The following is a 22,483-nucleotide window of genomic DNA, read 5'->3' on the forward strand; positions in this document are numbered from 1 at the left end:
CTGAAGGGACTCATTCACAGTCTGTCAGGAGAATTTCCATCTCTGCTATTATAGAGGGCAGTGTCAGCTTTTCAATCTCTTGGGTTAGTTTATGTCTTCACTCCACAATGACTTCCCTCAGAATGTTTTCTAAAGTACAAGCAGATTAATCTAAGGGAGAGTTAGCAACAGCGCATATTCATTTTGTAAGTAATGTATAAATTGGGCAGGAGGTATAGAAGCCTTAAGTCCCACACCATCAGGTTCAAGCACAGTTTCTTCTCTTCAACTGATCAGCTCTTGAAACAACCAGCAAAATCATAGCCACCAAAGTTCAGCAACACTGCAGTCACTTTGATCACTTTGCACTAAGATTGACTTTTTTTGTTCAAATTGTGTTGTTCCTTGAGAAAATTTTGAAATATTTATGTTTTATACATGCTTTATTGTGAATGCAGTTTATCAAAAGGCTTGTGGTGCTGCTGCAAGCCAGTTTTTCATTGCACCTGTGCATTTGACAACAAACTCTGACTTTGAAATCCTCTCATGGTGGAGAAGGCTAGGGACAGAAGCTCCTAATCATTCCTCGTTACCTTACGGAAGGTGGTGAAGGGTGTCATCTTGAGCTGCTGTGGTCCTGCACTGGTGAAGGTTCTCCCACAATGCTGCTGGGCAGGGAGTTCCAGGATTTAGGCTCCATGACGATGAAGTAATGACAATATGCTTCCGAATCAGGAATAGTGAGTTACTTGGAGGGGAGGTGGGGTGACCCTATCCCCGTGCTACCCTTGTCCTTCTGGGTGGTGGGAGGTGCTGTGGGAATAGCCCAGATGAGAAACTGGAGTGCATTCTGTAGACGGTATATATCGCTGCTCTTGTGTACTGGTAGCAGAAGGAAGAAATGCTCAGGGAGGTGCTGCTGATCGAATGGGCTGCTTTGTGCTGGACACTGTTGACCTTGCTAAGTGGCACTCATCTAGTGAGTGAACAGAAGTGAACAGAAGTCCATCACACCCCTGATGTTGGCCCGGTATGTGAGGGAAAGGCTCTGGCATTTCAGGAAGTGAAAAAAAAGATCTACGAAAACTGCTGCTCAGTTACCGTGATGGATATCAGCTTAACTTGACCAGGACCTGGCCAAGCATACATAGATCTTGCACTGGTAGAGGACTGAAGGAATATTTTAATGGAAAACCTTTGGAGGAACAAGGAGCAACAAACCATCTGCGGGAGGAACTCAACAAGTTGAGCAGCATCTGCAGGAGGAGAGGAATTGTCAACATTTCAAACCAAAACATCGACAATCTTTCCCCCTCAACAGATGCGGCTTGATGCATTTCTTTTTCCACTAAATTGTTGATTGCTCCAGATTCCAGCACCTGCAGTCTCATATCTCCTTTGGAGGAATTAATTGGATCACTCTTTCCAAAATAAGCAGTGTATGCAGAATGGTTCCTTCCTGTGCTTCTTGTTCCATCTTTCTCTAAATCCTTTCTGAAGTAAAATGATCAAAGTTTCCCCAAACTTAAGACAACTTGATCCAAATTGTTTGATTCCAACGAGATTAGAACTACTCTCTCAGCTCTTTCCAACACCTACATTCCCTCAAAGTAACTCTTCCTGTGGATACCGGAGGTACAGGCTGGACCCTGTGCAAACCAATTGCAGACCATTCTCTGACTTGGACTTACCTTGGAGGGATTGGATAAGCACTCTATAGGTAGTGGCATGTTGGTGTAACTGCCAGCGGGTGCACATGGTTGTCATCCGAACATCATACGAGGCAAGATTTGTCACCCCGAGATATACTACAAGAGAGATTGTGGTAGTGGACAGTTAGCTTCACGTGACAGAGGAGACACTCAAACTTACACCATGCATTTATGATCCCAGTGGTGGGAATGAAGCATCTATTACAGAGTTGCAACCTGGAAATCTAATTTCACGCAAGTAACGTCTGGACTTCAAGTAATGTAATCAGGTCACATGGGTGTGCGGAATAAGCCACACCTACAAAATATCTCTGCAAATCTTAGACCGATGGCAAAGCCCTATTTTGCCGTCTGCCAAAGCTGTCACGGATTTTATAAGCTTCTGAACATTCCTGATATTTGTCAAAATTCAAAGGATATTAGCAATGAAAAATAAATAAAACACTTCTATTTTTAAGAAATAAAAGTAAATGAATAATTTAAAATATTAAGATAGAAACAAACAAATCTGGTTTGTTGCTCTTAATGTCTTCACAAATTTGTATGGAATCCTGTACTCAGGAAGGTTGCATAGGTACACTAAGCAACAATCTGCTGGAGGAAAATTGGGTTTGAGCAACATCTGAAGTATGGTCTCAACCCAAAATATTGACAATTGGTTTCTCCCCACAGATGCTACTCGACTTGCTGAATTCCTCCAGCAGATAGTTTGTTGCTGTGTATTCCAGCTTCTGAAGTCTCTGGTGTCCTATGGGCATTCCCAACAGCAGGCTCCATGGAGTCAGTGCTGATGAATTTTGGGAGCATCCAGACGACGCAGGCTCTGAGCTGGAGCACTACCGTGAAAGCTCAAGCAGAGCTTGGCCAGGAAGATGGAAACTTCCACATAAATAGAGGAGATTTGGACTTGGCAGCACTGGCAACCCCATGGCACGGCCACTCCTCTCCGGGGAGCCCTAACGTGCCGTTAAGGCAAATCCAAGATTCGGATGCACGCTTCAGGAAGCAGCACACTCCTCAGCATCAACACAGGCAGAGAAAACATCTTACGTGTCTTGGCTCTTCCTATCAGCGGCTTGCTGGAACCTGTGGAGTACGTTGCAAACACTTTGACGAGGTATTCGGTTCCACTGAGTAGGTTAAGAATGAACATGGTGTTCACGTCATCTCCAACAAAGGTATCTAGAACTGGCCCAGGAGCTGAAAGTGACAACAAATGCAGAGGAATCACACCGTGAACATCTCTTCTGGAGCAGGGGCTCCCAGCTTTTTTTTTAAATGCCATTGACCAATACCATCAAGCAAGGGTCCATGGGCCCCAAGTTGGGAACCACTGTTCCAGAGAAACTGAGAGCTGAATCAGAAGTAATCTGAAAAAGATCCAAATCTGATATGACAAGCTTCTCACTGCATTATGGTGCATGTGACAATAATAACCCAATTTCAAAGTTCAGATGGGAATATGGACAAACAGAAACATTGAGTGTTAGTCCCAGATCCTTCATGAATTCTATCAGTTCAGTGGAAGGGTCTATCTGTATTGCAATAATGAAGTAAGAAGGACATCCAGCCCATTTTGGCAGCTCCCAGTAAAGCAATCCCATTAGTATCTGATAACTCGGGTGTCCAGAGAATATAAAGCTCCGATTAGGCCATATATGGAGAATTATATTCAGTTCTGCTCACCCCATTACAGGAAGGATGTGGGGGCTGTGATGAGGGCATAGAGGTGGGTTAGCAGGATGTTACCTCAGTCAGAGGGCACGTGCTTTGAGGAGAAGTTGGACAAACTTTAATTCTTTACTCTGTAGCAGCAGTGGCTGAAGGGGAAACCTGACAGAAATTTGTAAGATTGAGAGGCATAGATGTAACAAACAACTGGTATCTTTCTCTCCAAATTGAAATATCGAATACCAGCGGATGTGCTTTTAAGGTGGGGGAGCGTGGGGAGAGGAGTGGAAATGTAAAAGAGGTGTTCAGGGCAAGTGTTTTTAAAGCAGAGAGAGAAGTGGGTGTCTGGAATGTATTGCCAGGGCTGGTGGTGGAAACAAATACAATAAAAACATTTTAGAGATTCTTAGAGAGACACATGAATGTGCAGAGAAATGGACGGATATGGACGTTACGTAGGCGGAAGAGATTAGTTTGGTTAGGTGTTTAATTCTAGTTTAAATAGCCTGACACAACCGTTCTATGTGTGTGTACTAACGTCAGACCTTACTGACCACCTTCGTAGAACAACACCTCCATCACAGGAATCCATCAACCCACTTGAACCCTTGTGAGGCAATTCAATACCTCAGCAAGGAGAAGGCCCTTCAACCCATCATGTCTGTTCTGGCCTTTCCCCCACTAAATCCAAATTATAACTGGGATAGAACCATGCATACTTAAAAGTTTTTGTAAAATGTTGAGACATCTTCTTAGCTTTACTGAACAAAGATAGAAATACCAGATGCAGAGGTGTACACCACTCGGTAGCCCATAGTTGGTGATGGTGGAGGGTCCCATCTAATCCGGAAACGGTTGTACCATTCATCTGACACTTGCAGGTTTGTGGGACCGGACAGTGCCACTGCAATCAGAAGTAATCACCAGAGGTAATTCAGTGTTTTGTAAAAATGTTCATCAAATTAATAAACTGCCCAGTCTCCGTGGACAGCTGTTGCTGGGGGGCCACACTGGCCCCGTAGGGTCAGGGTATTGTGGGTTTGAGAACCAGCTTCAGGGATTTGAGCACCAAATTCAGGATGGGCAATGCCGTACCAGCACAGTGTCACCATCACAACTGCACTCTTCAGTGAGACGACCTGCCTCTCCGGTGGAAAGAAATATTCCTGAGTCACCACTTTAAAGACAAAAAGGAGTGTGCTCCCATAGTTTTGTTTTCTCCCACGCCGCTGCTCCCTCTTGCAGTTTACCTCCTCCCCCTGCACCACACAGACAGTCCCCCTCCCTTGCACAGCCTCTCTCTATCCACTTCACAGCATTCTTCTCCCTTCCTAAACGTCTAACTCTCTTCCTCGCCCTACTGACCTTCCTTCACCATCTCTCACTCTCCTCCCACTCCCCCAGCCTCACTCTTTTTCTTGCGCATTCTCTCCCCTCCTTCACTCCTGCACCGACACAGACATTCCCAGCTACGAAGGCTGAGGAACAGCCGATGGATCAGCCAGGCCAGATGTACTTCCAGTAATTTCACCATCAAGGTTGCTTCACCCCACCTGCTCCCCCAGATGGATAGGAGTTACCTCATTAAGTGGACCCCTCACTTACATGTCTTCCCCGTAACCGTGAGGCTGGCGCCTTCTCCGTCGACATAAATCGGCGTTACTGTAATTTGGTATGCGGTGTCCGAAAGCAGAGGTTGGAGGATGAGGGTGTTCTCTCTCCCTGGAACCATCACCTGAATAACATGGACAGTCAGCAGTTGGCGTATAATGGAGGAGAAGCTCACAGCTCTTTGAAGTGATTACTACTTCCAAACGTACTCCACAGAAGGGTGAACGTGACAGAAAGTTTGACCTGAACCAGATAAGGAGGTGTGGGGCCACATGGCAAGAGCTTGGTATGAGCAACAATTTATAAGGAGGAGAACGAGGTGGGGAGGCAGAGAGGGAGTCTGGTTCACACCCGCAGCTCATGAATTAGGTAACCAGTGTCACAACTTCCACAGGTAGAAGTGAGGTGCAAAGGTAAAGGTAGATAAGCTCCATTTGTCACACGTATACCCAAATGTCAAAACAGAGCAAAATGCACCAATGTAGCGAGTCCACAACTTACTGACCCTTACCCATACGTCTTTAGAATGTGGGAGGAAGAACCCTGAAGAAACCCACATGGTCACACGCAGAACATCTTACAGGCAGTGGCGGGATTAGTACCTTGATCACTGGTGCTGTAAGGGATTACGCTAACTACTCAACTACCATGTTGCCGTGATCAAAAAGTTCTCAGAGCGTTAAACAAGATCACCAGGAACACAAGAGCAGAGAATAGGTTCCTAGAGCTCACCCTATCATCAACAAAGATCATGGTTGATCCAATCGTGGCCTCAACACCACTTACTCTCTCCATACTCCTTGTCATTGAAACATGTGTCAATCTCTGCCCGAATCTGTTCAATGACTCCACCTCCACAGTTCACTGGGGTAGGGAATCCCAAAGATCCACAACTCCTTGAGCAAAAGAAATCCTTCTGATCATTGCCTTTAGTCAGTGGCCCTTGCTCACCAGATCTAAGCCACCTGGGGTGTTATGTTGCAGTTGTATGAGACATTGGTGAAGCATTTGGAATATTCCATTCCATTCCACATTTGTAATGTTCTATTCAGTTTTAATCACCCTGTTAAGACCATAAGCATAAGATAAAGGAGCAGAATTAGGCCATTTGGCCCATCGAGTCTGGTCTACCATTTCATCATGGCTGATCCATTTTTCCTCTCAGCCCAAATCTCCTGCCATCTTCCCCTGTATCCCTTCATGCCCTGACCAATCAAGAATCTATGAACCTCTGCCTTAAATATACATAAAGACTTGGCCTCCACAGCTGCCTGTGGGAAAAAATTCCACAGATTCACTACACTTTGGCTAAGCAGCCTCATGTGTGGCACCTTGTCAAAGGCCTTCTCAAAATCCAAGTACAGTACACAATATCAGCTCATTCTCCTTTGTCTATCCTACTCATTATTTCTCCAAAGAATTCCAACAGATTTGTCAGGCAAGGTTTTTCGTTGAGGAAACCATGCTGAATACAGCCCAATTTACCATGTGCCTCCAAGTACCCAGAGACCTCATCCTTAATAATCGACTCCAACATCTTCCCAACTACTGAGGGCACTTGTCAGCCTTTATCCTCATTAGTCCAGTAGTTTTTCCCCAGTGTACTGCTGGTGGGAGAAAGGGACAGGCAATGGAAGGTCCTGACAAGGATAGATTGATAAAAGGGAGCTTTTCTGGAATGGAAGTTACATTAAAACACAGACAGATGGGAATAGGCTTTGGCACAAGTGGAGGATGAGTAGAGCTCTGTGATGAGTTCAGGTTTGGAAAGAACTGGGATTGTAAAACTGGCCATGGAAACATAAGGTCAATTGAAAATCAAAGAGCTGCAGATGCTGGAAGTCTGAAATAAAAAAAAGACCCTGGAAACACTCAACAGATTAGGCAGCATCTGTAGAGACACAGGGACAGGGACAGGGACGGGGGGAGGGGGGGAATAGGGTTAATGATTGATCTCTGTGAACCTTTATCAGAACCATAAAATTAGGAAAACAATGTAGTTTTAAGTTGTATAAAGGATTGGGGAGAGATGGATGGGACAAAAGGGATATCTCTGAGAAGGTGATGCTCCGGTTGTCATGGGGATACTTTTGTTGAAGCTGACTGCTTGATAGATTAATGTAGGATTTTACAGGGAGGGTGAAAAGTCAGCGTATGAATAAAAGAGTGAAGAGAGAAAGAGAGATAACAGAAACACGGAAATAGATACGATTGTAGGACAAAGGGGTTGGAAGGTTGTAAAGGTTAGACAACGAGGAGGAAAGACCTCCCAAGGAAATGAGGCTCCTGACCATCTAGGACAGGGGTCCCCAACCTTTTTTGCATTGCGGACCGGTTTAATATTGACAATATTCTTGCGGACCGGCCGACCGGGGGGGTGGGGGTAAGGTTGCCAACGGACAAGAGTAGCAGTCAAATGCGTTGTTTACCCAGAAAGACTACAATGACCATGAAGCCTTGCGCGTGCACCCCAGTGCGCATGCGCTTCGTGACCTGCCGATTCCCCCCCACCAGCAAATCCTTTTTGGCGATTCTGTTCGTGGGGGTGGGTGTTAATCACTACTGGAATATAGGCGATAAGTGGGTAATACACTCAATTTTGTTTCTAAAAGGGTTTATCTAACAAATTTAATATTAAACACACAGCGCATATTTTCCTCACATGAATATAGTGATGTCAATTATCAGGGGAGGACAGGGGAGCTTGAAGTAAGTGTTGAACAAACTTCCAGTAGAAGTGGTAGAGGCAGGTTCGATATTATCATTTAAAGAAAAATTGGATAGGTATACGGACAGGAAAGGAATGGAAGGTTATGGGCTGTGGGCAGGTTGGTGGGACTAGTTGAGAGTAGCGTTCGACATGGACTAGAAGGGCCGAGAAGGCCTGTTTCTGTGCTGTAATTGTTATAGGGTCACTTATAAGTCAATAGCATCATAACATTTTAAGTAACATTTGGATATTAAACACACAGCACATATTTTCCCCGTATAAATATATAAAATCATTGCAACACACCAATATTGCTGAATCAGTGGGAGCCGTGGGCTTGTTTCCCTGCAACAAGACGGTCCTATCGAGGGGTGATGGGAGACAGCGATACTCGAAGGGGGTTCCTTAAGCCCAGTCTATTCCGCAATTTAGTTTTCGTTGCATTCATTGCAGAAAACTCTGCTTCGCAGAAAAATGTTGGAAATGGAAGCAACATTTTCAGTGCTTTCGTGGCTATCTCAGGATACTTAGCCTTGACTTTGATCCAAAATGCCAACAGAAATGTTATGTCAAACATACTTTTCAGCCCATTTGCAAGCTCAAGGAGTTGATCTCCTTCCCACCCTGACACAGATGACGCGCGGGTCACGATCTCGCATGCGTAATGGCTGATCAACGGTCATGACAGGGAATGAGGAAAGGTGCAGCTGACCAAATCATATCGCTTCCTCGCGGCCCGGTAGCGCATGCTCTGCGGCCTGGTACCAGTCCGCGGCTCGGTGGTTGGGGACCGCTGATCTAGGAGACAATGGACCGATGTTCAACGGTGAGGTCATGGTCCACTGGGAGTTAGGAGGAGATGACACCGAGACAGAGGTGGATGCTGTTGAAGGTTTGATATCACATCTTTAGGTAGGCCTAGCCCAGAAACTGTAGGGAACTGAGGATAGATCTCCTGGGCAAGAAAGGGAAGGAAAACATTACTGGTCCCACTAGGCCATTAGGAATAGAACAGTGCCTGGTTTTGATTTCGTGTTCATTAAGTCCCTGTTGGCTTGCTTCTTCAAGCCAGCGAGAGATACAACTGTAGCCCTGTATGTATGTCTACATACTGAGCTCTTTTCAGGCACAAAAGGTCACATTTGGTGACTGCATTCATTTGCTGATTATCTTGCTTTACTATTAATAGCCAAACTAGTGCCAAAAATAGTGTTGTTTTCAACTGTTGTAACAGACACTGTAATAAAACTTGATTTCATAAATCAGTTATCTCCAAAAGTGAAGCTGAACAAATTCAGTAAGAGTCCTCTGCTACATTATTTCATCATATTGAACTGAATTGACTTTATTACTTACATCCTTCACATACATGAGGAGTAAAAATCTTTATGTCATGTCTTCGTCTAAATGTGCAACCATCGTAATTAATAATCATTTATAGTAAATAGAACAGTCGATGTCATATAGAGTACACTCAAGTCAGTGTGAGTTCATCAGTCTGATGGCCTGGTGGAAGAGGTTGTCCCGCTGCCTGTTGGTCCTGGCTTTTATGCTGCGGTACCATTTCCCGGATGGTAGCAGCTGGAATAGATTATGGTTGGGATGGTTTGCATTCCCAATGATCCTACGGGCCCTTTTTACACACCTGTCCTTGTAAATGTCCTGAATCATGGGAAGATCACAACTACAGATATGCTGGGCTGTCCGCACCACTCTCTGCAGAGCCCTGCGATTCAGGGAGGTACAGTTCCCATACCAGGCAGTGATGCAGCCTGTCAGGATGCTCTCAATTGTGCCCCTGTAGAAAGTTCTTGGGATTTGAGCACCCATACCAAACTTCTTCAACTGTCTGAGGTGAAAGAGGCGCTGTTGTCTACAGACCATGTGAGGTCCTCAGTGATGTGGATGCTGAGGAACTTGAAGCTGTTTACCCTCTCAACCCCAGATCCATTGATATCAATAGGGGTTAGCCTGTCTCCATTCCTTCTGTAATCCACAACCAGCTCCTTTGTTTTTGCGACATTGAGGGAGAGGTTGTTTTCTTGTCACTACTGTGTCGGAGAGATGACTTCCTCCCTGTAGACCACCTCGTTATTGATTGAGATGAGGCCAATCAATGTTGTGTCGTTGGCAAATTTAATTAGCAGATTGGAGCTGTGCCTCCCAACCAAAGAGTTAGTTAAATACCCAACCAGATTCTCGACCTTTTTATACACTCTAACCCTTCAGTCTGCTAACATTCTAGTAATTAATGCCTAAGGAGGAGGAGGAGGAGATAGCCGCGCGCTGTGCGTGCACAGCCCTCCAGTGAAAATGATATCGTATCCGTTAAATAGGGGCCGTGGACAATTCTGATTTGATGGAGACAGACGTGAAAGCACAATCTGGATAAATTTCTGAAACGCCAGTTCGTTGCCATTGTTACTGCGTGATCGAGAAATCTTCCGGAGGGAAGGCCCCAAAATCCCCGGCTTTGCCTGCTGCTGGCGACCGAGATTGAGGTCGAATCTTTCGGATAGAGATGGTGCTTGGTATTCGGTGTCGGAGGGCTGATCGGAGGCTCAAAGTTTTTGGATGACTCAGGGTCGGACTGTGGTCGGGCATGGCAGGGAGAGTTTTCTTCCTTCTCCCGTCTGCGTGAGATGTGGGACATTTGAGAGACTTTGAACTTTACTGTGCTCATGGACTTTCTTCATCAAGTTATGGTATTGTTGCACTGTTGTAACTATATGTTATAATTACGTGGTTTTGTCAGTTTTTTCAGTCTTGGTTTGTCCTGTGTTTTGTGATATCACACCGGAGGAAATATTGTATCATTTCTTAATGCATGCATTACTAAATGACAATAAAAGAGGGCTGCATGTCTTCATAATCATCATAATTGCACAAAGCTCCAATTCAGTTCCCAGACTGAGCAGGCAGACCTTGCATGGACAGCCCACGGCTCAGGACTGTAGGACTGTGGCACTTGGCACTGGTGAAACTGTGCACAAAGACCCATGTAGAGAACTCGCCCTTCCTGGCGTGGGTCCCCATGAGTCAGTTCAGGAGGCCCTTGACATTCACCACACCCCCATCGTCAAGCTGGCTCTGCGACCATTTGCACAGTAGAATTCTCAGACAACACAAAAGATCCCACTATAACTCTTTCACCAGACAGTGGAGCCATACTAAAGTGATATCAAAGCTGATTTTTAAAAATACTGACTAATTATGTTTCGAGGGAAGGGAGGTTTGAAATAATTGTGGAAGAATTAGGCTCTACATAATTTTCAGGAACAGGGAAGATGTTCCGCCATTATGACTTAGCAGGGAGGTACACTTACAAGGGGTTTGGCAGTCTATTTCTAGCTACATTCCATGCCTAAGAGGCACAGACAAGAAAAGACCATCACTAACTGAAGCCTCAGAATATTGGTCTGTAACTCCACCTGTATAGGTACCACCATGTACAATGACAACAATAATTTGAAACAAGTGAGATGTTACGTGTTAAAAACCGAAGATGTTGCTCTCCTCTTCACACTCACAGGTTACCCTTTACTCAGCCTTGTACTGGTAAGGACAGTTCTGGATACCAAAGTAAACATCTGAAGACTCATTCCAACCATGCTTACCGCTTCTTCCGCCCGATCTCCTTTGAGAGAGACGTAAGAGACTCTGTACTGGGTGATGAAGGAATCAGCAGGCTCCCACGACACATGGACACTGAACGTGGTCTCGTCATCCAGGACCAGGTTCCTTATTCCAGATCGGACAACTAAGCCAAACAAAGCAGAGTGAATTAGAACCCGGAGCTTTGGGAATAGACTTGGTACTCGTCCTTGGGAAGCAATTGGTTGCTGAGACGGTATGGAATTGTGAGAATGGAAGTACAGGGTCATACAGCTGATTGTGCTCTTTCTTGTGAAAACTGTGTACAATTTACATCCAAGTTATTTTTTTCTTCTGAATGCTGCTCATCTAATGCGATGTGGCTGTGGTGCTGCTACAAGCAAGTTTTTCATTGCACCTGTGCATACATATGTGTGCGTTTGACAATAATCACGACCTTGATTTAGATGGTGATAGTGTTGCTGTGTCAGGAATCAGGTGTGAACAAGTGTCTCCCATTTACTGCTCCTGTAACAATGAAACAGTGATCATCACACCAATCAGCTCCTGTTCTACATTTCCTAACTCCAAAGCCCTCACTCTAAATACACCCCAGCCCTTCCACTGCCCCAGCTCTCACCTTCTTCCTGCCACAACCACCACACTGCCCCCAGCCATACCACTCCTATGTTTTGGATTTATAGATTCCACTTATTCGACATTACTGATAAAGTTTTCTCATTAACTACATACCTACTGTAGTTGGAGGAAGAGTGGTTGTAGTGGTTGGTGTTGTCGTGACTATTTGCTGAACTGTAATTTGGAAATAGAGTTAAAATTAATTTTACAACATATCACCATTCAGAATAAAATCTTATATTTATTTCATTACGTGGATCTGAGTTTTCCCCAGTCAGTTTATTAATTGAATAAACGTGTGAATTTAATGAGAAAACACCATAAAACCATAGACATAGGAGTATAATTGGGCCATTTGGCCCATTAAGTCCACTCAGCCATTCCATCATGGCAGATTTATTATGCCTTTCAATCCCATTCTCATGCCTTCTCCCCCTAAACTTTGATGCCCAGACTAATCAAGAACCCATCAACCTCTGCTTCAAATGTACTCAATGACCTGCCCTCCACACCAGTCTGTGGCAACGATTTCCACAGATTCAGCACCTTCTGGCTAAAAAATTGCCTTCTCATCTTTGTTGCAAATGGACATCCCTCTATTCTATGCTAGGCCCTCTGGTCCTAGACTCGTCCACTATAGGAATCATCCTCATCATATCCACTATAGCTAAGCCTTTTAATATTTGATAGGTTTCAATGAGATCTCCCCTCATTCTTCTAAACTCCAGCGAGTACAGGCCCAGAGCCATCCAGTGCTCCCCATACGTTAACCCATTCATTCTTGGAATCGTTCTCGTAACTTTCCTCTGTACCCTCTCATGTGTGGCACCTCGCCAAAGGCCTTCTGAAAATCCACGTAAACATCCACCAATTCTCCTTTGTTATTTCCTCAAAGAATTCCAACAGATTTTTCGGGCAAGATTTCCCCTTAAGGAAACTATGCTGACTTTGGCCTGATCTATCATGTTCCTCCAAGTACCCTGAAAGCTTATCTTTAATAATGGACTCCAACATTTTACCAACCATTGAAGTCAGGCTAACTGACCTACGTACCTTTCTTCTGCTCCTTTCCTTTCTTAAAGCGTGGCGTGACTACCCCTCCAGCGTCATTCTTCATGGTCACAGAGTCTCCGATCTCTCCCTGTCCAGCAGTATGCAAAGGGATACACTTGTTGCTGGAAGGAATAGCCGTGAGAAACCCTGCACTGACTACTTACTCCTCTTAATTTTCCTGGTGGTCTCCCATCTATTTGAAGCCTGCACTCTGGGTGTGACCACCTCAGTAAAAATCTCATCTTAGAGGTTTTCCTGAGCGCATCCAGTTCCAGCTCCTTGACCTTGTCGGTCAGGAGCTGCACGTGGATGCACTTCCTGCAGAAGTAGTCACCAGGGAGACAGTTAGGTACCCTGAAATCCCACGTCTCAGAGGAGGAGCATTCCATTGCACTGAACTACCATCCTAAAGACATCTGTCATCCCTCTAACTTCTCAAGCAAGTCCTAGCCTGCACCTGTTCTCGCCCAAGCCTAGCCACTCTAACAACCATATCTAGTCATGGCCTGAAGTGGGTTAAAAGGAGTTTCCTTGTCCCTTTTTTGTATCAGAATCCTGGAACAAAATAAAAATGTTGAGACTCTGAAGAATGCATGTCCAAGATCCCTTAGATCCTTCAGCACAACCAAGACAGTTTTAGGTTCATACATCCGTGGTTATAAACACAGAAAAAGGCCCTTCACCCCAACTCGTCTATGCTAACCACGTCCCTGTACCTGCATTTGGCCCCCGTACCTCTGAATCTTTCTCGTCCATGAACCTACTCAAATGTCTTTTAGATATAGTAAATGTAGCTGCATCTATCACTTCCTCTGGCAGCTTATTCCGTATACCCACCCCATTGTGTGGAATAACTTGCCTTTCTGATTCCCTTTAGATATCACCTTAAACCTTTGACTTCTACTTTTAGACTTGATTCTCAGGGAAAAAGCTGTCACTATCTAACCTATCTAAAGACATTATGTCATTTTTATAAACTATAAGATCTCACCTCTACTGTTTTCACTCCATAAAAACAACTCCCAGTTTATCCGTTCTGTCCTTATAACTCAAGTCTACCAGTTCCAGAAACAACATTATGCACTCTCACTACTTAATCACACCCTTACTGTCTTCCTGACCATTTTACAAACCACTCTACACAAGGATAGCTAATACCCTTGCACATGTCCTTACTACTACACAAACCCAGTACTGTACACCAGCGTGCATTGTTCTTGCCAATCGGAGCAACGGCAGGATTTTAGAATTCTTAATCTGGCTTTTTAAATGCATCCATAGCTACACATGACTGTAACTCTTCCCACCCCACTTTCTCCACAAAATCTTTTGGAGCTCTCCACTCGTACCACTCCCGCACATCTCATCACTACTGCTTACCCCAAGTCTCCCGCCCTCTATTTCACTGGCCCAGCTTTTAGTCACTCATTCCAATTCCTCTTCAGGTCAGGTATATCAAGTTTTATTTGAGACCACTCCCAAGAAGTTGCTTGAGATGTTTTATTGTGTTAAAGGTACTTTATGAAGACAAGCTGCCTTTGTCGACAGCATGCAGCCAAATTATTTTGTTGTGCTTGTAGCCATTCGCAGAACTTACACTGTTGTTATACATGTACAATTTCATGATGCATGCAAATTGAACGGGATAGTTTAGCATGCTGTCATCTTACGTGTAGTTTCAAGGACAGTAACAGCTTCACTTTCCGCCTCATCGCTATATATTGCTGAGAGAGACACTTCATATTCTGTCCCAGGCAATAAATCATCAAGAATTACTGTGTCTGTATCCCCACTGAAGACAAACTGTAAAGGAGAAAAATACCCTGGTTAGGGAAGTAATATGTTACTTAAGGAGGTTTGAAGTAATGTAATACACCGTCATGAACAGACTTTATAATAGTTCCAGCTTAGATCTTACTGGTGGTATTAATACCAACTATATATTTAATTGGAATGGATAGTGAAAGATCCTGGGCCTTTGAGATATCCAATACTCTCCAAATTAGTGATGAAATTCTTGGGGTTGCATTATAATATGGGGGAGGTTCATTTCTGGTAAAATAGTAAATTGGTTTATTATCATCACATGTGCTGAGGTACAGTGAAAGTCTTTGCACGCCATCCATACAAATCATTCCATCGCAGCAGTACCCTGAGAGCACAGTGGAAGTCAGTAATAGAATGCAGAACATATGTAGCGTTACAGTCACAGAGAGAGAGTGCAGTGCAGGTAGACAATAAAATGCATGGACCAAAATGAGAGATTGAGTGGTCAAGAGTCCATCTTATTATACAAGGGAAACGTTCGATAGTTTTATAACAACAGGATAGAATCCGTCCTTGAACCTTGCGATACACGCTTTCAGGCTTTTCTACCTTCTACCTGATGAAAGGAAGGAAAAGAGAGTATGTCTGGAATGGGTGGAGTCCTTGATTCTGTTGGTTACTTTATCGAGACAGGGAGAAGTATAGACAGAGTCTCAGGAGGAGAGACTGGTTTCCGTTATCTGCTCAGCAGTGTCCACAACTCGCTGGACTTCTTGTGGCTCTGGGCAGAGCAGTTGACATACCAAGCTGCAACACATCCAGATTGGATGCCTTTTCCTCTCTAAAAATTGGTGATGTTCAAAGAGGACATGCCAAACTTTTTTTTTAATCAACTTAGAAACTTTTCACACTAATGTTTATTATATTGACGAATAAAAGTGAAAAGGGCAACGTGTCAGGATCAGAGTCAGGTTCCAGGTAGAACAGACTCACTCTGGCCCCATTTACTGTGCATTATTAATCAAAGCTAATTGCACCCTTCTCTGATATCAGATTTTCTATTTTCACAAGATCTCTACAATGTGCTGCATCAAAGGTAGCTTTTGCCAATGCCTTTCTGAAAGCTGTGTATTTATATTGCCTCTTTCTCAGCCCCAGGATCTCTCACTGTGAAGTTCAGTCACTGCAGGAAATGTCACAGCCAATTTGTGAACAGCAAACTGCTACAAACAGCAATGTGATGCTGGCTTAAAAAAAATCTGCCCAGGTTTAGAAGTTGAAGGAAAAAAATATCTATCTCTATTCCCAAATAATTCCATGGGATGCTATCCATCCACCTGAGGAGATGAATTGGCCTCTGTCTATCTGGAAAACGGCATTTCCTACATGCAGCACGGTTTAATGTGATGCCTCAAAAAGGTAGCATCCTTCATTAAGGGCTTTCGTCACCCAGGACGTGCTCTCCATCCCCAGGGCCAAAACTAAGCATGGTGAAGCAGCTTTTAGTTACTATGCTCCACACATCTGGAATAACCTTCCAGAGGATCTGAAGTCTACCCCAACTTTAAGCTCTCTTAAAGCAAGGCTTAAAACTTTGCCTTTTGATGTAGCTTTTAATGAAACTCTTCTGCACTGTAACTGCTATTTATCATACCTATTTTTGTTTGATTTTATTCTCTTGGATGTTGTCTAAAATTTGATGTTTGAACTCCTTGCGTTTGAAAAGGGTTATACAAATAAACTTACTTGCTCTTTTTATTACTACCAGAGAAATGGTACATAAACCTAATGACAAACACTCAATGTTTTAGAAACAGCTTCTTCCTTTCCAGGATCAGATCTCTGAACAGATAATGAACCAAGCCATGAACACCATCTCATTGTTTTTGCAAAACTACTTAATTAATTATACTTTTATTTTTATATATATATTATTGTAATTTATAATATTATTGATATATTACACTGTACTGCTGTGCAAAACTATAAATTTACTGATGTACGCAATGATATTCCACCAGATTCTGATTCTCCCTCCGTCCTGGTGCAGTGCAATCTAAGTGTACAAATTAAGTCTTCCTAGTGAGATGAACCCATGGACAAGAGGAGCTCTGGTTCATGTATTAACTCCCTGAACTACCATTGCGCCTTGATACATTGTGCTTTACCTCTTTTGCCTCTTCCCCACTCAAGGGAGTGCATGCTAGTCTGTACAAGGTAACATCTTCAGCAGCATGCTTCCAGCTAACTCTGAACTTGTCCAGAGAAACATCACTGACCCTTAAGGATAACGGCTTGGGAACGCTCTCTGCATAAACACGGAAATAAACAGGAAACCATTACAATAGCAAGTTCATTTGAATCTATAAAGATGAATCATTGTCTTTGGATACAAGGTGAGCAACAGACGTGCAATGTGAAGGCAGAGACAACTTACTTGTGGTAAAGCTGCCCGTCAGTGGCTCTGATTGTCCCTCATCATAGATCGAAAACACTGCAATTGTGTACTCTGTAAGTGATGTCAGGTTTCTTAAAAAAGTTGTCGTATCTTCAACTTCAACCTAAGGGTGACAAATAAAAGGGATAACCAGTCAATTCAAAAGATAAATCAAGAGAATTTTCTTTTCCAGAGAGAAGGTGAATGTGGAACAGAGAACTTTCAAACTCAAGTGCAGACACTGATTTAAAAGGGAGGTAAATAAGCACACAAGGGAAATACAGGTAATATTGAAATAATGATCTCGAAAGTGTCCTGATAGAGATTATTTAGAATACTGAAGGATTTGATAAGGTAGATGGAGAGATCATGCTTTGAACAGTAGGGCAGTTCAGGACTAGAGGTGCTACAAAGTTAAATGGGGCAGGAGTCAGCCATTCAACCCTCATCCTGTGCTAGCATCAAGACCAACACTGACATGCACTTCAATACAGGAGTTGTGAGGACATTCAGGAGAAACCGCTACATTTTGTAACTTCACAATATTAAACTAATTCAAAAAAAAAGGCACCAGAATCCAAAATCCGAGTGTTACTCTGTGTTTACTTTAAGCAGTGGAGATTACCTCAGTAAATATATATAAGACAAGGCTGGATAGATTTTTACATAGTAGGGGAACTAAGGGTTATGGGGAAAAGGCAGAGGTGGTGGTGAGTCATGGTCAGATCAGCCATGATCTTATGGAATGGCGGAACAGGCTCGACAGGCCACATGGCCTACTCCTGCTCCTATTTCTTATGAAAGCGAAGCATGCGAGTATAATTTGGTAGTGTAATGACACATGCATTTATTTATACATATAACTTATAATGAATTATTTAAATGAACAAAAATGCTTAAACAACACACACACACTGCAAGAAAATGAATCTCAGGGCTGTACATGGTGACATACACATACTTCAATAATACATTTACTTTGAACTTTAAAAGTTTGTCCAGGGGCCAGACATTATCCTTCACGAAAGCTCCGAGCAGGACACTGTTTAATACCATTCCCTACTTGTTCCTGAACCAGCTCTCTCCCTCAGTATTTCAGAGGGCTGTGTTCAGTGTTGTCAGTCTGGGAACCAGGTGGAAAGACATGTCCGATCTCCCTCCTCAGAGGCATGAATGAACAAAGTGGTTTACAAGAATCCTGTGGTTTCCTGGATCCCGTTACTGCAAATAAGTTCACCAGTGGCTGTGGTGGGATTTTGAACTGTCCTTAAATCAAACATCCAAGCCTCTCGATTAGTTACAAAATGACAAGGGAGGTGGGCACTTGGCCCGTTTTGTCTCCTAGCAGAGCAATTCCATCAGCTCTGTTGACATCACTCATTTCCACCACACTCACCAAATCCCCCAGATTTCACTGTACCACTCACCCATACACTGGCGCCAATTACAGCGGACTAGTAACCTACCAACTCATCCACCTTTGGAGTGTGGGAGGAAACCAGACACCAGGAGAAAACACAGGCAAAACCTGCACACTCCACATAGATAGCATCGGGCTGCTGGGGCTGTGTCAGCAGCATTCCTTCAGCATCACTTTATATGGCCCACTAACACTATGATCACATTACTAAGGCAATGTGATTAACACTATAGTTACATTGTCTTAGTGATATTGGACAATATCACATGTTAATCATGGACAAGATCGACACCGACATACAAGAGACTACCGATGACAGGAGATTTTGTGGACATGGGAAGGACACCCACATGGTTTGTTGCCTCCCGGGTGCCAGAGTCCGGGATGTCTCTGACCGGGTGCACAACATCCTGGTACAAGAGGGAAAGCAACCAGAAGTCGTGATACACGTTGGTACCAACGACATAGGCAGGAAGAGGGATGAGGTCCTGAAGTGTGAGTTTCGGGAACTAGGCAGAAAGCTGAAGAACAGGACCTCAAGGGTGACATTCTCAGGATTGCTGCCAGCGCACGTGATAGTGATGGTAAGAATTGGAGGAGATGGCAGTTGAATGTGTGGCTGAGGAGCTGGTGCAGGGAGCGGGGTTTTACATTTTTAGATCATTGGGATTTCTTCTGGGGAAGGTGGGACCTGTACAGATTGGATGGGTTGCACCTGAACTCGAGGGGGAGCAATATCCTTGCAGGTAGGTTTGCTAGCATGGTTTGGGAGGGTTTAAACTAATTTGCAAGGGGGATGGGACCCAGAGCGATAGAGCAGTGAAAGAAGTGCATGGAGTAAAGCCAGATCTAACATATAGAGAGGCTTTGAGGAAAGAGAAGCAGAATAAACGGTGTAAAGACAGTAAGGTAGAAGGGCTGAAATGTGTGTACCTCAATGCAAGAAGCATCAGGAACAAAGGTGATGAACTGAGAGCTTGGATACATACATGGAATTATGATGTAGTGGCCATTACAGAGACTTGGCTGGCACCAGGGCAGGAATGGATTCTCAATATTCCTGGATTTCAGTGCTTTAAAAAGGATAGAGAGGGCGGAAAAAGGGGAGGAGGGTTGGCATTACTGGTCAGGGATACTATTACGGCTACAGAAAGGGTGGGTAATGTAGCAGGATCCTCTTTTGAGTCAATATGGGTAGAAGTCAGGAACAGGAAGGGAGCAGTTACCCTACTGGGGGTATTCTATAGGCCCCTTGATAGCAGCAGAGATACAGAGGAGCAGATTGGGAGGCAGATTTTGGAAAGGTGCAAAAATAACAGGGTTGTTATCATGGGTGACTTTAACTTCCCTAAATTAATTGGCACCTGATTAGTTCCAAGGGTTTAGATGGGACAGAGTTTGTTAAGTGTGTCCAGGATGGATTCCTGTCACAGTATGTGGACAGGCCAACTAGGGGGAATGCCATACTAGATCTAGTACTAGGTAATGAACCGGGTCAGGTCACAGATGTCTCAGTGGGTGAGCATCTGGGGGACAGTGACCACTGCTCCCTGGCCTTTGGCTAGGATCTTTATGTCCTTGTTGTCCACGGGAATGCTATCGGAGGATTGGAGGGAGGCGAATGTTGTCCCCTTGTTCAAAAAAGGTAGTAGGGATAGTCCGGGTAATTATAGACCAGTGAGCCTTGTGTCTGTGGTGGGAAAGCTGTTGGAAAAGATTCTTAGAGATAGGATCTCTGGGCATTTAGAGAATCATGGTCTGATCAGGGACAGTCAGCATGACTTTGTGAAGGGCAGATCGTGTCTAACAAGCCTGATAGACTTGTTTGAGGAGGTGACCAGGCATATAGATGGGGGTGGTGCAGTGGATGTGATCTATATGGATTTTAGTAAGGCATTTGACAAGGTTCCACATGGTAGGCTTATTCAGAAAGGCAGAAGGCATGTGATCCAGGGAAGCTTGGCCAGGTGGATTCAGAATTGGCTTGCCTGCAGAAGGCAGAGGGTCATGGTGGAGGGAGTACATTCAGATTGGAGGATTGTGACTAGTGGTGTCCCACAAGGATTTCTTCTGGGACCTCTACTTTTCGTGATTTTTATTAATGACCTGGATGTGGGGGTAGAGGGGTGGGTTGGCAAGTTTGCAGATGACGCAAAGGTTGGTGGTGTTGTAGATAGTGCAGAGGATTGTCAAAGATTGCAGCGAGACCTTGATAAGATGCAGAAGTTGGCTGAGAAGTGGCAGACGGAGTTCAACTCAGAGAAGTGTGAGGTGGTACATTTTGGAAGGACAAACTCCAAGGCAGAGTACAAAGTAAATGGGAGGATACTTGGTAGTGTGGAGGAGCAGAGGGATCTCAGGGTACGTGTCCACAAATTCCTGAAAGTTGCCTCACAGGTGGATAGGGTAGTTAAGAAAGCTTATGGGGTGTTAACTTTCACAAGTCGTGGGATACAGTTTAAGAGTCGCAATGTAATGATGCAGCTCTATAAAACTCTGGTTAGGCCACACTTGGAGTACTGTGTCCAGTTCTGGTCACCTCACTATAGGAAGGATGTGGAAGCATTGAAAAGAGTACAGAGTAGATTTACCAGGATGCTGCCTGGTTTAGAGAGTATGCATTATGATCAGAGATTAAGGAAACTTTACTCTTTGGAGAGAAGGAGGATGAGAGGAGACATGATGGAGGTATACAAGATATTAAGAGGAATATTAAGTGGATAGTCAGCGCCTCTTCCCCAGGGCATCACTGCTCAATACAAGAGGACATGGATTTAAGGTAAGGGGTGGGAAGTTCATGGGGGATATTAGAGGAAGGTTTTTTACTCAGAGAGTGATTGGTGCGTGGAATGCACTGCCTGAGTCAGTGGTGGAGGCAGATACACTAGTGAAGTTTAAGAGACTACTAGACAGGTATATGGAGGAATTTAAGGTGTGGGGTTATATGGGAGGCAGGGTTTGAGAGACGGCACAACATTGTGAGCCAAAGGGCCTGTACTGTGCTGTACTATTCTATGTTCTATGTTCTATGATGGAATATGGAAAACAGATGCTGGAGGAATTCTGGAAGTCAGGCAGCATCTGTGGAGAGAAATGGGGTGTCAACGTTTTTATTGCCCATCCATAATACAACACAGGTGCTTGTGAGCCTACATTAGGTTGGGTTTGGGAGACTGAATCACTTCTAAACTGAGATACAGCAAGGAGAGCAGATTTCTGGGCACAAAGGTTTCACTGGGCTTTCATTGCCTGTCCAACAGCTCTACGGTCATGTTACCTGGTACCAGATTTGGGGGAAAGACATACACAAAGCAATTCTCTCCAAAGGGTCTCAGCCTGAAGCGTCGACTGTACTCTTTTCCATAGATACTGCCTGGTCTGCTGAATTCCTCCAGCATTTTGCGTGCGCTACTTGGTTTACCAGCATCTGCAGAATGTCTCTTGTTTGTAAGCAATTCTCTCCCCAGTTTGTATCCAACAACGAGGCTGTCTGATTTTCCCTACGTATGTGCTGTTGCATATCACCGGATACTGAAAGGCCTGGATAGATTGGACGTGGAGAAGAAGTTTCCATTAGTTGAAGCATCTACAATATGAGGGCACAGCCTCAGAATAAAGGGATTCTCCTTCAGAACTGAGGTAAGGAGCAATTTCTTCAGACAGACTGTGGTGAATCTGGAATTTGTTGCCACAGAGGGTTGTGGAGGTCAAATCTTTGCGTGCATTTAATGCAGAGATTGACTGGTTCTTGATTGGTAAGGTGATTAAGAGTTATGGGTAGAAGGCAGGAGATTGGGGTGGAGAAATAACATGAACGATGATTTAAGAGGCCGAGCAGACTTGATGGGCTGGATGACTTAGCTCTGCTCGTATACCGTATAGTCAATTGC

At 44.1% G+C, this 22,483-nt stretch overlaps 1 protein-coding gene across 5 annotated transcripts in view; it reads right to left on the reverse strand.

Moving 5' to 3' along the window:
* The window catches only part of col14a1a (collagen, type XIV, alpha 1a), a 267,320-nt gene that overhangs the window by 98,146 nt on the left and 146,691 nt on the right, over nucleotides 1-22,483 (reverse strand). For 4 of the 5 annotated variants that reach the window (XM_063056387.1, XM_063056368.1, XM_063056377.1 and 1 more), the window contains exons 15-23: nucleotides 17,174-17,297; nucleotides 16,905-17,044; nucleotides 14,640-14,772; nucleotides 12,031-12,090; nucleotides 11,301-11,443; nucleotides 4,968-5,097; nucleotides 4,144-4,266; nucleotides 2,742-2,891; nucleotides 1,671-1,787 (exon numbers count right to left, since the gene is read on the reverse strand). In XM_063056387.1, the coding sequence (XP_062912457.1) occupies nucleotides 1,671-1,787; nucleotides 2,742-2,891; nucleotides 4,144-4,266; nucleotides 4,968-5,097; nucleotides 11,301-11,443; nucleotides 12,031-12,090; nucleotides 14,640-14,772; nucleotides 16,905-17,044; nucleotides 17,174-17,297 (1,120 nt within the window). The remainder of the gene's footprint in view (nucleotides 1-1,670; nucleotides 1,788-2,741; nucleotides 2,892-4,143; nucleotides 4,267-4,967; nucleotides 5,098-11,300; nucleotides 11,444-12,030; nucleotides 12,091-14,639; nucleotides 14,773-16,904; nucleotides 17,045-17,173; nucleotides 17,298-22,483) is intronic. The other variant, XM_063056396.1, reaches the window with a different exon arrangement.

Source organism: Mobula hypostoma, chromosome 1, assembly GCF_963921235.1.
Source record: "Mobula hypostoma chromosome 1, sMobHyp1.1, whole genome shotgun sequence".
In the NCBI taxonomy this organism is placed as follows: Eukaryota; Metazoa; Chordata; class Chondrichthyes; order Myliobatiformes; family Myliobatidae; genus Mobula; species Mobula hypostoma.